The sequence below is a fragment of the Diospyros lotus genome, chromosome 6 (assembly GCF_014633365.1).
Source record: "Diospyros lotus cultivar Yz01 chromosome 6, ASM1463336v1, whole genome shotgun sequence".
Taxonomy (NCBI): Eukaryota; Viridiplantae; Streptophyta; class Magnoliopsida; order Ericales; family Ebenaceae; genus Diospyros; species Diospyros lotus.
This window is the reverse complement of record NC_068343.1, coordinates 26709875-26728160: the sequence shown is the minus strand read 5'-3', so window position 1 is coordinate 26728160 and position 18286 is coordinate 26709875. Positions and strand designations below refer to the sequence as shown.

General features: G+C 34.2%; 1 protein-coding gene and 1 non-coding gene across 2 annotated transcripts; one reads left to right on the top strand and one right to left on the bottom strand.

Annotated features, from left to right (window-relative positions):
* The first annotated feature begins 9177 nt into the window (after positions 1 to 9177).
* Positions 9178 to 10116, top strand: LOC127804434 (uncharacterized). The gene has a single exon (XM_052341296.1). The coding sequence runs from the start codon at positions 9178 to 9180 to the stop codon at positions 10114 to 10116; it is 939 nt and encodes a 312-aa protein (XP_052197256.1).
* On the bottom strand, positions 9565 to 9671 carry LOC127805378 (small nucleolar RNA R71). The gene has a single exon (XR_008024113.1). It is a non-coding gene; the product is annotated as a small nucleolar RNA R71 (small nucleolar RNA).
* Positions 10117 to 18286: the final 8170 nt, after the last annotated feature.

Below are 18286 nucleotides of genomic sequence, written 5' to 3'. Positions count from 1 at the left end.
CTCTTAACAGTTTGTTGATCCATTTGTTAACTTTTAATAAGACATCCATCATCACCATTAATTCTTAATGATGATTGAGAACACATGACATCTAAGAATCACTAATCCAATGCATTACCTAGTTTGTGTGTGATACTCTAGGTTTATAGCTATGTCGCAATTAGGACACATCAAACTATTTAATGCTAATCAAATGCTTCCTAGGGTGTGTAATATTAAGCACACAAAACTGAAAGTCAAGTCAATAACCAGAATTGAATTCCTTCCAAAGGCCATATCCAGGAAACAACCGTCCCACCACTTGCTTAATCTGGGAACACATTTTCTAAACAAATCTACAACACATGCATATACCAGGGATTATTCCACCCATGGTTATGACCCATGAACACAATTACAATTTTACCACCCCTTTTACACAAACTCTCGAATCCTCAAGCCCATGCATCCCATTGCAGTAACCATAACTTCACAAGTTTTGTCGTGGGTGCAATTATCCCTGTGAACCCTTCCATAAATCTTTGATATCTTGCCAAACACTATCTTTTTGCTCGAGATTATATTTTTCCTAACACTCATAGTCCACGTAGCAAATATCCAGGTTAGGTCATCTTCTAAGCCTTCAACCTTTTCATAAACGATTAAGGATCCTACCACAATGTTCTAGCCCTTTGGAACTTGGACTCTAATCCATACATAATAGCCACGTTGCCGCCCAAACTTTGGCATCTGACTGTCTCCACAGTTCACTGTGTTGCTCCGAATCATGGGTATCACACCCCAAACTACGAGCCAACCACCAATCCTTAGCCTTGGTCCCTAGGCTCAGATCCGTTGTCACAGGCCACACACCCATGGTGCTATTGTTACACTAGAATTTCTTGTCCCACCTCCGAGAGTTGTAGTGGTTTTATTAATACTAGTCCAAATCCTTAATCTCTTGGACTCTCAAGTAACACTCAATAGAATTGTGCATCCTTGTCCTAACCATTCTTAAGACTTCGGATTTCTTTCCCACAATCTAATCTCTTTTAATTTCAAAACTTACCACACATATGATGGAACCTCATACCCCTATTGCTATCTTTACAGGCGCTATAATTTGTCAAACATTCCAGCATTGATTAAAATTCCTCTAGGTCTATTAGAAGTCCATCCAATTCCATTTTATCATAGTCTGAATTTATACTAGATCGTGTAATTGTATTCTCTTATAGACTTATGTTACAACCATAAGCTTAGTCCATCACAAAATTGGTTCAGAAGTTTCGCACTCCTTATATGTTTCTGACATCTTATTTCACGATTGACTTTCAACTTGACTCTTACCTTTATGGATCATTTCTTTCAATCAATCCTATTTCCCTTTTTGGATCTATTAAGGTGAACTCCAAAGTGTTAAGATCCAATCACTATGTCATGTCTTAAGATATCTGTACGATTTTATCAAGTTTAACAAATCCCACCTCCTTGCTTAGTGCCTTAAAACTCAAGCTAAAACTTTTATGATTACCCCTTGGTCCTTAACAATCATCGTGCTAATTATGTGGTTTTAAAAGACTTGTCATCCATATGGCCCTTTGTGTGCACAATTTTTGACTTAGCTGCCGCACACCTTGTTAACTCATTTCTTCTGAATTTGAACCTTCCTAAATCAACTAGGGCCAGTTCAAGCTTTAGATGTAATCATCTATCATCAGGTTGAAATATCATTTTATCTCCAAGTCTATACAGTACATGTAAATTTTCTTACAAACATCAAAGTCAAACTCGTAACTCTCTTATCCCAAAACCTTTGCAAATTCCAAGATTTGTCCTAAATCACAAATCTCTAGTTTATCATTGATCCCTATATCATTTACCATCCCCAGATCTTCAAGTAAGGTCTCATTCTACAAATCTTCTTCGAGCTAAAAGATTTTTTCAAATTTCCAACTAAAGGGAAAATTCTAACCTTCAAAAGGAAACAAATTGAGATCACGCTCCAAGATTTCACCCAAAAGGAAAATTCTCATTGCAACTCAGGCACACGTTACCCAAATCTCCAATTACTACCTAAGAAAACTTCTAAAACACTCAATATCTAGCAAAACGAGAATTCAATCTTTAGTTGATTTTGGTTCATTTCCCTCGTATGATCCTAGGTCAATATCCTCAATAAAGGTTCCAATATTATCCTAAAATATTCTCTTCGTTTGCTCACATCCGAATAATATACCAGTAAGTCATTAATACGACTAACACATTGACCAAATCAAAGGACATCACTATTTCAATTATACAACTTGTTAGTTTCATCGAAGTTCTTGGTTTATCGAAGCTCTTGGTCTCAACATCAAGATTTACAATGGCTCCCTACAACAAACCATCTTTATTTTCCCACGTCATTTGGCAAGTTCTCCTAGCAACCTCAGCCTTTTACTTATCTCATCGGAGTATGACATAACCATTATTATCAATACGTCCCAATCGGGAAGTAACTAAGACAATTCACTTAAATTCTTTCAAAGAGATTATACTATGCTTCTAGTCATACCAAAATCATAAAACATTCATCCTTTAACATTGAGTTAATCATATAACTATGTCATTTCAACATCCCTAATTACTGGCTCTCTCATTGCTAACTGGTGTGCCCAATGTGTGACTAGAACTTGTTCGGCCACTCTTGCCACCGAAAGTACATTCTAGTTAGAAACTTTAAATTTCACATTTCTCAAGTTCATATCTTAGATTTACTAGGATTTCAAAATTCCTATTCTAAGTTCTCTAACCGATAATTCTACTTAATCCTTAATCAACTAAGTATTTCAAACACATCCTAGGAAACTTAATCAACCTAGGGCTCTGATACCAATTGTAACACCTCGCCTCGCCAAGCATGTCACTATAAGGGAATTCTCGGGAATCTTTTTTTTCCAGGTTCATCAAGCGCGGTGCATCAAGAACAATATCTTCACATGCTTTAACATGCCCGACACATATGACAATTCAAAGAACAATCCTCACATGCTCATACAGGCCAACACCCACAGTGATTCCAAGAACAATCTCCACATGCACACAAGATCCCAAAAACCCTAGTCTTGCCCGTTTAACTAACAAGATCAATAGTCTTAACTAAATGGGTCATAATATTACGCAACGGAAAGTAATAACATAACAATACCATGGACTACCACAATTGTTCATACATATGTCAAAATAAGTATTACAACTCCAAAATAATACAACAGCTAACACGCTAAACACCGTCGGCCCTCAACTGGCCACGTCCTGGCCTTCGCAGCAATCCCTGGCTGGAACGTTGAATGTTCCAGGGGCATAACCCAGATTAGATGATGAAACATCTAAGTGATGGCATGATACAATTTACTGAATGCATGAATGGTTACGAGCATGGCATATACAGACTACGACAACATGCAACACGTCTAACTTGAGAAATCTCCCTGGCATACTCAATCTCCCATGGAAAATCCATTCCACACACATTTGGGATTGACCTTACCGCGACATACTTAATTCTCAGGTGCCTATCCACGTCACCCGATCATCGGAATTAACCTTATCCCATTCTCAAGAAGACCCCATCCCATTCCCACGGACATAACAACGACACGAATTCAACACCACAATAATATAAAAATCACACGCTATGCACCGACTCTTTTATAAGTAAAAATCAGTTGATGCAATATACCCTATGTTCAATATGCATACGATGCCACAAATACTTAAGTAAAACGCCTACACGAAACATCCCAAGTTCTATAAGGATATAATCGCTCACCGGAACTGGTTTAAACACGTGCAACCTAAGCTCGGAGGGTAGAACCACTCACCTGAACCCACTACAGTCACACCAAACCACTTACAAAACAAAGGGTAAGACTGGAATTGTATCACTCACCTTAACTTAGCCTCACAAGCTTTCTCGGTATGCATGTCTTAACCTCAAAATATGTGCTTGGATAATTTCCTAGCTTCGGCATGCTCCTCTAGCCCCTAAATTAATTCTTAGAATTTTCTAAAATTTTTCAAAAGCTTTTCCCCATTTTCCCTCTATTTTCTTCTATTTTCCCTTTTCTTTTTCTTTTTCTTCTTTTCTTTTTTTTCCTTTCTTTATTCTTCATCTTCTTCCTCCAGCCTCTGCTTCATGCATGCGAACAGAACCTCGGGCACAGCCACCCGCTGTTCATCGCCTGGCTTCCGTCAGTCGTCACTTAGGCTTCCACCGGTCGCTGCTGGCCTTTCTGGTCACCGTCACACCTGCGGACATTACTACGGTCGTTGCTAGCCGCCCCTGCTCGCTGGAAGCTTGTGGTCATGGCTATTGTAAGCTATTATGGCCTACTTCGACTATCCTTGCAGCTACTTCCGGCCACTAGCACTACTCTCAGCACTCCCTCGATCTCTCTCCAAGCTCCTAGCCATCCCTCGACTATTCTTTCTCTTGTTGCAACTCTCGACCACTGTCTCTCTATTTCTTCAATTTCCTCTTTATTCTCCTGCCCTTTTCATCTTTTCTCTCCCTCAATTTATAGAGATTCTATAAATTGGGCACCACGCTTACACATATACATATAATATTTATATCAAATATTATAATCTATTACTCTTGGCTAAGAAATCTCTTGCTGCAACTTGGCCATGAAGCTCCTTGGCCATCACGCATGCTTATACATATATTTTAGCTATATCTCAAGAATCAACTCGTTGCAATTTACACACACTGCACACACGCATGTATATTATATATATATACCTATAATGTTATGTAATATGATAATTATACATTTGAATCCAAATTTCATCCTTATGTCGCTTGGGCAATTCTCTAATTACGTTTACATCCTCAAACATCAATTTAGTTAGCGTTACGATAATTAAAATGCAAAATTAATAACTCAAAGTTTATATAATAAGGACGATTCTGCCTATGTGCCCTCATAGGACCTTTGTTTCATCTCAAAACCACCTTAGGGTTGTTCCTTACGAAAAATTGAAGCCCCTTCAGGGTTCTATTGATTTTTCGGAGGTCCTCTACAACGATTCAGTTTTTCAGCCCGAACCGAAACTGTATCAAAAATTGTCTTGGTTCTGAGTTTTTTTAATACCATAAATCCTATCCCGGAACGCTCGTCAATGAGATACCTCTTTCCTAGGGTATCTAGGCTCTAGGGCACTCCTTGTAATCAATTCGGTATTGATAACTGTATGAGATTATATTAAGTCCCAAATCTTTTGAAAATTTTACATACGACCTAAGTTAAAATTACTCTGGAGTCATTTGAAAATTCTCAGGTATTACAGTACTATTACTCAACCTCGAGTCTCAACAATCTGTAGACATCATATTCATTCAAAGGAATATCAATATCTACTTTTTCCATAATTTTCCTATATTTTTTTCTCATTTTCTCCTCAAAAATTTCAAAATAAATACCTCTTAAAGTTTTTTTTCCAAATTTTCCACCACCATAATTCATAAAATATTTTTCTAAAAATATTAAAAAAAATTCAAAAAATACCTTATCCCCACGTGCCCTCATGTGCTAGCCACACACCTTGCTCATGAAGACCTGCGTGTGCACTGCATGCGCCGATCGTCTTCAACATTTTTTCAGTCGCCAAGGACTACTTCAATCACCAAACATTTTGCACCACCTTGAAGACTTCCTCAAGTCAATCACGATGGCATGCTTCTTGTCCTGAAAACACCACCGGAAGGCCTCCAAACGAATAGCCAAAGCCTCAGTTCTGGAAACCAGTCAAGATTCTGGCCAAGATTCAAAACACTCTCAAACCCGAGCAATTTGATGCTCAATATTAGGACAAAACCCTTGTTATTTATAGGTAAAATTCAGCCATCCCTCAGCCAATCACCGGCCATTGCTTCGCCCACACGCTTTCTAGGCAAGTGATGACCATACCTTAGCAAGATTCGGCCATCCCATCGCTGGATTTGGGCTCCACGTGTGGCGACAGATTGGTCATGCTACTGTGTTCAAGTTTCAAAAATTTCACTACCAACCCAAGCTTTTTTCAAATGTCATTTTGGCCATTTTCTTGAAGCCCCTGAGTTATCTAACAATTTCATTAAACCCCATAAGTTCTAAACCCTTTATTTCACCCTTGAAGATTCAGAAAAACCATTGTTTTGACCACTATCGGCCAAAATTAATAAGTTGTACTTAGGCCCGAATATATGTTTTGATCGCAAATCCTTTTGTTTCATCCTGAAACCACTTAACGGTTGTTCTTTACGCAAAATATGCACCTTCTTAGGGTTCCGTTGACTTCCCGTAAGTCCCTTACCTTCATTCGGTCTTTCAAACTATAACTTACATGTATCAAAAACTATCTTTATCCTGACTTCTTTCAATCCCATAAATCTTGTCTCGAGACGCTCATTGATCACATAACCTTTTCCTTAGATATCTAAGCTCCATGGTACTCACTGCAGTTGATTTGGTCACTTATTTAGGGTATTTTGATATCAATCTTCACGAAATTTCGAATTTCCACCAAAACATTTATTCACAAAATTTTTGGGTATTACAACAACAGATTGCAAAGCTTACCTGATTGAAAAGCTATATTTACTCAATTACACATAAATATTTACTCAATTAATATTTTAATGTGTTCGATTATACAATTGGTCTAGAGACTAAACATATTTCTGGAAGATATATATTCGATTACAAAGAAAGTTTACTCGGGTTCACTTGAATCATTACTCGATTACAAAAACTAAATACTCAATTAATCTTGTATAGCCAGATATTTGCATTATCGACTATCTTCAACACAATTATTTCTTACTCGATTAATCTTGTATAGCCAAAAACTTACATTATCTACTTGAGTACAAAACCTATTTAGTCAAGTACATTACATCTTTACTCAAATATAGTGAGGCTTGTAATTGATTATCTTTTACACAATTATTTCTTACTCGATTACTAGCAATGCATACTCAATTAAAACAACATGCTTAATTTGAATTCAAGTATATAAGAGTTTTACTCGAATATAGGAATTAGATTCGATATGTTACTCAATTAAGCTCAACCTTTTAGTCGATTAATGTTTAAGTACAGAAACTTGACATTTTGCTCAAGAATCTTTATTTGAGTAAGATATTTAGTTACTCGACTAAAGTGTAACCTCACTTGATTACAAGTTCAATTTAGTCAATTAACAATACAAGTGTAAAGACTTGTTGTAGTGACCCACTCTCGGATAGTCTCGTTAGCATAAAATATACGAAAGAAGGTCATCACAAAGATGATATAGAAAAAGATAAAACAACATTAGACATCAAATCTTAACATAACCAGCAGAAGCTATAATAAATGTTTTACATCACTATCAAGTGATGTGGAAATTTATTCATATTTATTTGTCACAATTGAGTAGTGTTTTTAGTATTTTATATGTGTTTTACCTAGAATTGTCTAATATTTTGAGTTTCATGTATATATATTTAATTTCTAGTAATTCTTGTTATTTTGTAGGAATATCATTTGGTGTTTGGGTTAAGAAATAAAAAAATAAAAAAATAATAAAAAATAAAAAATTATAAAGTTAATTTTAAAATTAATACTATAAATTAATATTATAATAAAATTAAAAAAATAAGTTTTATAAATAATTAATATTATAATATAATTAAAGTTAATATAATTAATAGTATATTAAATATTAAATATTATATTTATATTATATTTTATTATATATTACATATTACATATTATGTTATGTATATTATATATATATATATATGTGAAGATGGCGTGAGCCGGGAGGACTAGGGCTTACTGCGCATTGAATATATATATTATTATTATAATAATAAAAAGGAGATAGAATTGGAAGCATGGAGGCTTTTGTGACTTGCGTGGCACATTAAAAAATTAAAGGGAGAAAGGAAACGCACAGCAGAGGGATTGAAGGGAGGTGCACAAAAGGACTTTAGAAGCAGCAGCATAAGTAGCGCACGGATTTGAGAAGCAGACTCAGATCTGTTTTAGATTTGGGTAGGGAGATCCTTTCATTCTTCTGTGTTTTTGTTTTTGATTTTCTTTAATTGTTTAGAATTTCAATTATGCAGCAACTCTTGATTAATTTTGAGAATATTTTATTCATTATGAGTGGCTAAATAATTATCTAGGATTTTTAAAGAATCCTATGCATTAAAACTTTATTGGTTACTCAATTTTTGATTGTGATTGTTACATCAACTATGTTTCTTTTGTTCTAAACTTAATACTTATAATTGCTTGATCACCAATTACATAATTTGAGATTTCTTATGATGCTAGATATAGATAAATAAGAATAGACTTTGGATAAAATAACATGTTAATTGAGAAAGACATTCACTTGATTACACGTGTAATTTGTGATTATATTTGTAATGAATATTTTCATATAACGAGTACCTATGCTTAATGTGTTCTCTAATTCTAATTCATATAGACATATAGTGAGTTAGGTTAGTTGAATAAACTTGTTAGACCTAGACATAGACTAACAAATAAATTAGAGTGCTCCATTGATATAGTTCATAATTTAATCAACCAAAAATTGAGCTAATTTGATAAAGTAGATTTGCTAGGTGAACTTAGAAAACCCTAGGTCTTAACCAATTGATTTTTAATTCTTAGTTAATTCTTATTTATATATTAATTAATTTTCTTAATTAATCAATTGTCCAAATATAGTTAATTATGAATAATTTTAGTATTTAAAAGGTTAGTAATTAGTCTCCGTGGGAACGATATTTTATTCATCACTTTACTTGTCTTGATCATGTATACTTGCGTGTTATTCGTGGGTTATATAAAATCACGAACAAGTTTTTGGCGCCGTTGTCAGGGATTGTGTTTAATATTTCTTTTAATATTAATGCCAATTGCAATTAATTGTAATTTGGACCTTTTATTTATTTATTTATTTTTATTTATTTATTTATTTTTATTTATTTATGTATTATTAACTTTTTTTACTCATGCAGGGAAATGAGCTAGTACATGAACACAAGATCCAAGGACATTGAATCTATTTCACTTGACTTGGAAATTGAGCAAATTTACGAAAAGCAAGGAAAGGTGAATCTAGCCATTTAGATCAAGTCAAATTTCAAGTGAAGGCGAAAAGGAACTAATGGCTCAGCAAGAAGAACAGAAAAAATTGAGAAAGTATGCTATGCCTAAGGTGGATGGGATTAGCTCGAGCATTCAAAGACCAATAGTGCAGGCAAATAATTTTGAGATCAAACCATCCATAATTCAGATGATTCAGACATCTGTTCAATTTGGAGGCTTTCCAAATGATGATCCCAACCAACACCTCGGTAATTTTCTAGAGATATGTGACACTTTTAGGTTTAATAGGGTGTCCGATGATGCAGTGAGATTAAGGATATTTCCTTTTTCTCTTCAAGATAAGGCTAAGAGTTGGTTGAGTTCGTTGCTGCAGGGATCCATTACTACTCGGGCTGATTTGGCACAGAAATTTTTGGCAAAATTTTTTCCACCTGCAAAGACTACAAAGATGAGGAATGACATTACCTCATTCATGCAACAAGATTCAGAAACTTTGTATGAGGCTTGGGAGAGGTACAAAGAGCTATTACGACGATGTCCACATCATGGTATTCCCGATTGGTTGCAGGTACAAACTTTTTATAATGGTTTATTGGGACATACGAGAGCAATCATAGATGCTACTACAGGTGGAGCACTTATGGATAAGTCATTTGATTATGCGTACACCTTACTTGAAGACATGGCTGCCAATAATTATCAATGGAATCCTAATAGGACTCCTCAAAGAAGAACTGCAGGTGTTTATGAAATTGATGCAATATTCGCCTTGACTGCTCAGGTACATGGTTTGACTAAGCAATTAGCTCAAAGTGGAATTCATACACCTCAAGAAACTGTGGCATCATGTGATTTATGTGAAGGAAATCATCTCAGAGAAAGGTGTGGATTGAACACAGAGTTAGCACAATATGTTGGCAATTATACCAGGAAGTATAATAATCCCAACTCGAATTTCTATAATCCGAGTTGGAGAAATCATCCAAATCTTTCATAGAGTAACAATCAGAATGTTCAATAGCCTATTCAAAGGCCGAATAATGGACCTTTAGGATTCCATAACAATCCAGTGCAAGACAAGGTTAAATCAGTCGAGGAGTCTTTAAATAAGTTCATGGAGTAGACTGCAAATCTTTCTCAAAATCAGTCGGCACAAATTCAGAGTTATGGAATTACAATTAAGAATATAGAGAACCAATTGGGGCAATTGGGAAATTCTATGAATCTTCGACCATAAGGTGCATTACCGAGCAACATTGAACAAAACTTGAAGTGAGAGGGCAAAGAACAATGCAAAGAAATTTCAAGCCGTCAGTCTCACGAGCTGACTAGCTTTTATGCTCCACAGTCAGATCCTAAGAAAACAAGTCAGCAGTTAGTGGAAGGCCAATCAAATTTTAAACAATTTGTGGATATGGGTGATGAGTTGAATAAGCAGGGAGTGCCTTCAGTTAATCAAAATAAGGCTAAATCTAATGCATATGGAGAAAATTCTAGAAGGCAAAGGAAGAAGAAGGAGGAGAAATATTCAACTGAATATGACCCCAAATCAGGATACCCACCTCCTCTTTTTCCCCAATGTTTACAAAAACAAAAATAAAAGCAAAATTTTTCTAAATTTCTTGAGGTTTTTAAGAAACTGAATATTAATATTCCTTTTGCAGATGCATTGGAGCAGATACCGAGTTATGTTAAATTCATGAAGGACCTAATCTTAAGAAAAAGACAGCTTGAAGACTATGAGATAGTTGGTTTGACTGAAGAATGCAGTGTTGTGATTCAGAACAAATTGCCTCCAAAACTCAAAGATCCAGAGAGCTTTTCTATTCCTTGCATTATTGGTGAAATTAATTTTAATAAATTTTTATGTGACCTTGGTGCTAGTATTAATTTGATGCCCTTTTCTATTTTTCAGGAGCTTGGATTAAAAGAACCAACACTTACCACTATTTATCTTCAATTGGCAGATAAAAGTATCAAATATCCAAGGGGAGTAGTGGAAGATGTTTTTGTAAAAGTAGATAAATATAATTTTACTGTTGACTTCATTTTTCTGGATATGGAAGAAGATTACGATATGCCTTTAATTTTAGGGAGACATTTTCTTGCCACAGGGAGAGCTTTAATTGATGTCCAGCAATGAATACTTAGCCTTAGAATTTATAATGAGACAGTTACTTTTAATGTGTTTAAGACTATGAAACATTTTAATGACAATGAAAAATAAGTCTTAAGGATAGATGGCATTGATGATTCAGTAAAGAGATTAGATGAGCCTATAGAAAATTGCATTGCTAACTCTTTTGATGAGCAAGAAAAAATTTTAAGTGCCAAGAACAAGGTTGTGGTCGTGGGCTATTTGGGTAAAAAGCAAAAAAGTTATCCATCTAAAAGAGACAAATTGTTGCCTTTGGGTGTTTCTTCTCATACTTCAAAAGCCAAGCCACCAAATTGTAAAAAGGAAAAGTTGATATGAGCGTTGAGGCAACAAAAGAAGGGGATTGGATTGAAAGTTACTAACATTCAAGAAATAAGTCCATCAACTGGCATGCACAAAATTTTAACAGAAGAAGGATTCAAGCCTCCGTGAAGATGGAAACTTAGTTAAGCTAATGACTATAAACAAGCGTTTTTTGGGACGCAACCCTAGTTTCTTTTTCTTTTTTATTATTTCATTTTAGTTTTGCTGAATAAATATGACTAATAACCCATACTTCTGATGTTGTGTAGGTTAAAAAAAAAAGGAAAGTAAAGTTGATTCAGTTTGAACTGGCATTGGTATTCGTAGTGTTCAATTATGTGGCCATGTGAGTATTCATTTTTCATTCTCCTTTGTCTTTGTCTTTCACATTGAAGACAATGTGTTAAATAAGTTTGGGGGGTGGAATTATTATTTGTTAATATATGCTATTTGTTTTGCTTGGGTGTTTTTGATATTAAAATTTTTTGCAAAACTTATATCCGATGCATAGTTGGCCAACCCCTAAACTAGAAAATTTTGTAAAAGATAAAATAAGCAGAACTTGTTATTTGGAATTATGATTTGCATTTGGGTTCTTTATTGTATTTAACATTGAGTCTTTGATTTGGAATGGGCAATATCTTATAAAGCAAGATTAAGTATACTTGGGTTCTAAGATCATTGAAGTACATGTTCTTTGCGAAGTTGTGTGACTATGCATGAAAGATAAATATAATGTTTTTTTTGTGATTATTCCTTCTAAACTAGGCCTAAACAGGGTTTAAGTAAATAGGGTGACTGATGTTGAGCGACATGGAGCATAAAATACACTCCTTCAATTAAAAAAGAAAAGAAAAGAAAAAATGAGATGAAGCATAAAATGCACTCGTTTAGTTAGAAAAAAAAAAAAGAAAGAAAGAAATAAGAGAGGGAAGAGAAAGAAAAAAAAAAAGAAACCCTACTTTGCTACCCTTGTTTGTAGTAATGAGAAGGGATGGTTACAAGAATGGTTATTGCACTATTTGATCGTGCAGGGTACATGACAAAGCATAATTAAGATTAGAATTTTGTATGGATTCTTGAACTTGAGAATGCAAGTATGCTTAGTTTTTTTTATTTGCTATTGTTGCATTTTGGATTGAGGATTTAGATGTGGGCATAACAAAGGATTTAAATATGATGACTGATTCCAAATATATGTTTTGTGCTTTGAGTTTAGAATTTCTTTTCTTTTCTTGAGGATAAGCAATAATTTAAATTTGGGGTTACTCAACTAAATAATTTAAGCAATAATTTAAGATATCTAGTTACTAGACTAAAGTGTAACCTCACTCGATTACAAGTTCAATTTAGTCAATAAACAATACAAATGTAAAGACTTGTTGTAGTGGCTCATTCTCGGATAGTCTTGTTAGCATAAAATATCAGAAAAGAGGCCATCACAAAGAAGATATAGAAAAAGATAAAACAACATTAGACATCAAATCTTAACATAACCAGCAGAAGCTATAATAAAGGTTTTACATCACTATCAGGTCACAACATCCTCTTGGCACCATAGCTTACACCAAATGTATATAAGGGCAATAAATAAAATTAACAAAATAAAAATATCCTCACAACATGCCTTCATCGTAACCACTAACATGGATCGTTTAGTCTGGGATGTTTATGTACACCTCTAAACCTGGGCTCTAGTTCCACTAAACTTATCCTCCACAATTTCTTTACTTTTACCTGGAATGACATAAGAGTACAATAAGGTAAGCCATAAGACTTAGTAAGTATATATATAAAGCATGGAGATATAGAATCAAAAGCATGGATAACTAATAAGATAGAGTAAACAACGACTCTATGAAAATGTATCAGTAAAACACAACTCATAAGTTTTCTATTTACAACCATTTTCCATGACGTGATTATTATACATACCATGTGGTCATTTCCATACTCATGCACATGCATCAATAGTAAGGAATTTTCCACATTCCACATGGCTTCCACGGACAATATATCCATACATGAATACATACATCATGAAAATAATACATCAGGAAATTAAAATTTGAGTCTCACCTACTGGGCTATGGCCACCTTGACTTGTGTCAGGCGCTCATAGGATATCTTTTTCTCACCCGTGAACATAAACACCACGTAAAATAATAGGAGCACAAAGATAATAATCATATTATACATCACACAAGAAATCCCATGATCATGCCAACCATATACGCATCATAACAATTTCCCAACATGATTATCATACATGCTTGATTCAAGTGCATATTATTTCACAAATTTTCATATTTAAGCAAGCTTTACCGAGCTGTTACTAGTTCAAAACATAACCAATTAATTCCAAGAATATTCCAAGATAGCTTATAAGGTTGAGATTATGGCACAAAAATCGGATTTCAATTTGGATAGCACCATCGAAAGTTATGCCCCCAAAACATGAGCATTTTCGAATTACAAATAGAAAAATCAGATTCGAGTCGGTACTTTAGAGGCCCCTAACAGGATCAATTCTTGTCCAAATAATACAAATTATGCATAAAATCGAAACTTATCGAATCTAGTTTACAATACAATAAACGGATCTCAAATTGGATATTTCTACTAAAAGTTGTGCTCAAAAGAGTAGAGCATGTGCAACCTGCCACAGGCTGATAACGGTTGGCCATTTTCCAAAAACAGTCGACAATTCAGAGCCGAGAGCTAACCCAAACACCCTCAAAATAACAAGTTAAGCACAAATACTTGCACCAACTACACCCTAACAAGAAACACATCATTCCCAAAGGACTATAAGGTAGAGCAAACCCTATTTTGAAGATTTCGTCAAGTTTTAACATAAATCAAGAAAAATTCATAAGATGGGAAGAATAAGGATAAGAGACCTATAATACCAAAAATAAATCTCAAGAACAAATCTCAAAGGAAAGAAGCTTGCACCTTAAATGTAAAAGAGGAAGAATAACTTACACAAAAAAAAAAAAAAATGGAGAAGAGAACTTGCATCACAAGAAGAAATGCAATGAGAACTTGTCTTTCTTTTGATTGAGAGAAATCAAGGAGAAGCTTTCTTCCAAACTTGAGAATTTACCCTTGAAGCTCCAAATGAAGAAGAAGAAGAAGAAAACTAAGAAAAATGAGAAGACTTCTCAAAAAAGAGAAAGAAGAAAGAAAAGAAGAACTATGATTGAAAGACAAATGAGAAGAAAATGGGGAAAAGAGAAGGCCATATGTCTCTCACCAAATGACCATTTTGCCCTTCACTTGCACACACAATCACAATTATTCCCATGTCCCTTTGGGCATTTCATAATTAATTATATTTTTATTCAAATTTATCTCATTATTTTGCAAATGAACTCAAACCCAATCCATTAATTCAACTCTTATTAATTAGTGCTAACTCACATAAGCCTAAAAAGTTTATTTTCTAAATTAGCCCAATCCATTTCATTTGAATTTAACTAAATCCACAACCCCCATGCCTTAGGCCCAATTAATTAGAAATTAGTTTTATTAAATTTTTAGCTATCCCAAGTCTTTGGGCTTTTCACATTAGCCCAACCTTATACATTAAAATCAACCCATTTTATTAAATTTTCAATCCCTTAATTTTCTTTATAATGCCAATTTATATATGCATCAAAATAAAATAAAAATATCATTAATGTCATAGATCCAATAACGAGTCATTACACTTATCATTTGAGCCCTACTTCTTACAAGTATGGTTACTTAACTAATATTTCATTCAATCGATTAACATATTTGATTACTCAATTAAACCTTTTTAGTACAATACTAGAGTAAGAGTGGCACACACTCAATTAATTCTTAAGCATTTAGTGTTAATTACAAACAATAAATTATTCGAGTAATGTCTTGAAAGTTAGTTATAATTGACTTTCCCAAAACATAAAAACTTGATCAACTTTTTATTCTATTCGATGAAGAGATATGTTAGTTGATTAATGAACTGACTTACTCGATTAATTCTTTGATTATGATATTTTTATTAAATTTTTTTATCAAAATATTTTCAAAATTAAGTTTGATTGATGATAATACAATAAAAAATACCATAAGATGATAGGTTAACCGCATACATGACACTAATGTAACAAGCACACAAGGTATCTTGTCTGCTCACAGTTTCACAAGTCAAGATGCAATAGTGATGCTTGACTCCACACCTACACATGTAAACACACAAGCACACAATTTATTGCTTGCCAAGGTTCAAAAAAGCATGAAACATAACATCTCTCAATTCTCACAAATTATACTTTGGACCTAAAACAATGCAATATTTATATAAAAACCCTTTTATGTAAAAACCCTTTTACGTTAAGGCTCTCAAGGTCTCTAAATAAATAATTTAAACTTGTAACGACCCATCAGAGGGTTTAGTATTTATTTAGCATTGATTAATTTATTTCATTAATTTTCAGTTTAAGATATGGCGAGTTAATTACTTAATGTGGCAATTGAGATTTTATTTGAGAAAATAATATTTAAATAGCATTAGATTCTTATTAAATTGTGAGGATTGAATATAAGGACATGGCAGTCTTTTAGAGGTTTGTTAATTAGAATTAAATTATTTAATTAAGAGTTATTATGTTGGAAGAATCCTTGCAAGAAGAGGGATTAAATTATAGTCTCCTAATTACTAAAGGAGTGTGAGTTATGGGATTTAGGGTTGTATTTTCTACTTATATATACATATATATAAGCCTTTAAACTCTAGCATAGAGTCACGTCGTGAAGAACAAAGAAAACAAATTGAAGAAGCCTAAAGTTCATCCAAGTTCCATCCGTTGGTTTTCATCGGTTGATTGATCAAATCAAAAGGCAAGTTCTTCTCCTTGTAAATCATTCTTACGGGAGCATGTGTAGCAATCAAACTCAACTTTTGTAGGATCTATATTGAATTGCATATCAATTTTTACATACATATATATATCAGCGTAACAGTGTGCATGATCAGATTATTCATTGGATCTTTATCTTTGATTCTTCAAGTTTTAATCCCTTGTTCATTCATATGATTGTTTCTTACCAATTAGGACTTGGTTTCCCAAGATTTCTTTCAGAATGGTGTTGTTATTTAGCTTTAAATTGAATCCATGATGTCTCTGTCCGTGTCTCGTTTCTGGGTTTGGAAGATGAAGGTATCCGGATACAAGAATTCAGTCTTCGGATACCCAACATTCCAGAATATTTTTGTTCTCTTACGGGCCAATTTTGACCTTGATGGAGCCCAAATCTCGGAAACTTCAAAACATAAAAGTTGTAGGTCTTTCTCTTTTCTTTCCACATCAATTTGAATCAGTTAAATCGGAGTTGAGAAGAGAGAGTTATGTCAAAAATACGAAAGGGTATCAATCTGTTCCAAATTCCGTGTTTTCTTAAAGTTGTCTCTTTGAGTTTTGTTCTTTTACGGGCCAATTTTGACCTTGATGGAGCCCGAATCTAGAAAAAATCAAAACATGAAAGTTTTAGGTCTTTCTCTCGTATTTTAATAGCAATTTGAATCAGATCAATCGGAGTTCATAACAGAGAGTTATGGCAAAAATACAAAAGGGTATCAATTTGTCCACTCAGCATTCCAGAAAGCTTTTGTTCTCTTGCCGGCCAATTTTGACCTTTATGAAGCCTGAATCTCGCAAAATGCAAAACATGAAAGTTGTAGTTCTTCCTCTTGTCTTTCCATATCAATTTGAATCAGCTCAATCGGAGTTCAGAACAGAGAGTTATGGCTAAAATACGAAAGAGTAACAATCTGTCCCGAATTCTGTGTTTTCTTAAAATTGTCTCTTTTAGTATCGAAAGCCTTTATCCCATATTATCCAAATACCCTTCAGAGTATCCGTATGCCCTTTTTCTAGTATCTGGATGGGTCTTCTCAAAATTTTAAGTAGGTTTCCAGAAAGTCCAATTCAAGTTTAACTTCGATAAAATAGTCAATACATCTATTGAATTTAAATGCCAGATTATATTGAGCTAATCATGCCTATGCCATAATACATAGTTCATGGAATCTTTGTATTCTAATACATTGAAGATTAGATTACATGTTTAGTATATTATTATGACATGGTCAGCATTATTTGTGAGATTATGTGCATACATTTTTGGTATGAACATTTGGCACTATTTTATATGGAGCACTACATATTGTGTGCCAGCATATATATGTGCACAGCATTGCATTAAGCGCGCCAGGCGGCTTGTCTGCGGGGATCCCACCAGTTTAGTTTTCAGTTTTGTTTTGCTCGCCTGTTGTCGACCAGGGAGCCAGGGGCATATTGCCCACAGCATGTGCTTACAGTTTTTGTGTATGCAGGATTCAGATCAGCTAGGTATGTATTACAGTTATGTGGGCCTATGTGCTAAAACTACATACCTGTATTTAGTTTACAGTTTATGTGCATTACATCTTATAATGCCATCCAGTGATTATTATATCTCTCAGTACAAGTTCAGTAAGTTTTAATCAGTATCGATATTTCTCGATTCAACTTCAGTTTTTCCTTTCCAGTTTATTACTTGCTGAGTTTTGTAGCTCACCTTGTACTTTTCACCATTCCAGGTCCTAGCGGGGGAGTACCAGATGTAGAGCCTAGCAGCAGTGTCCAGTAGTGTGTGTACATGGAGCCATTCAAGACCAAAGATGTCTGGGAGT

Coding starts and splice junctions, on each gene's coding strand:
- LOC127804434 (XM_052341296.1), top strand. CDS start 9,178: ATGGCTCAGCAAGAAGAACAGAAAAAATTGAGAAAGTATGCTATGCCT.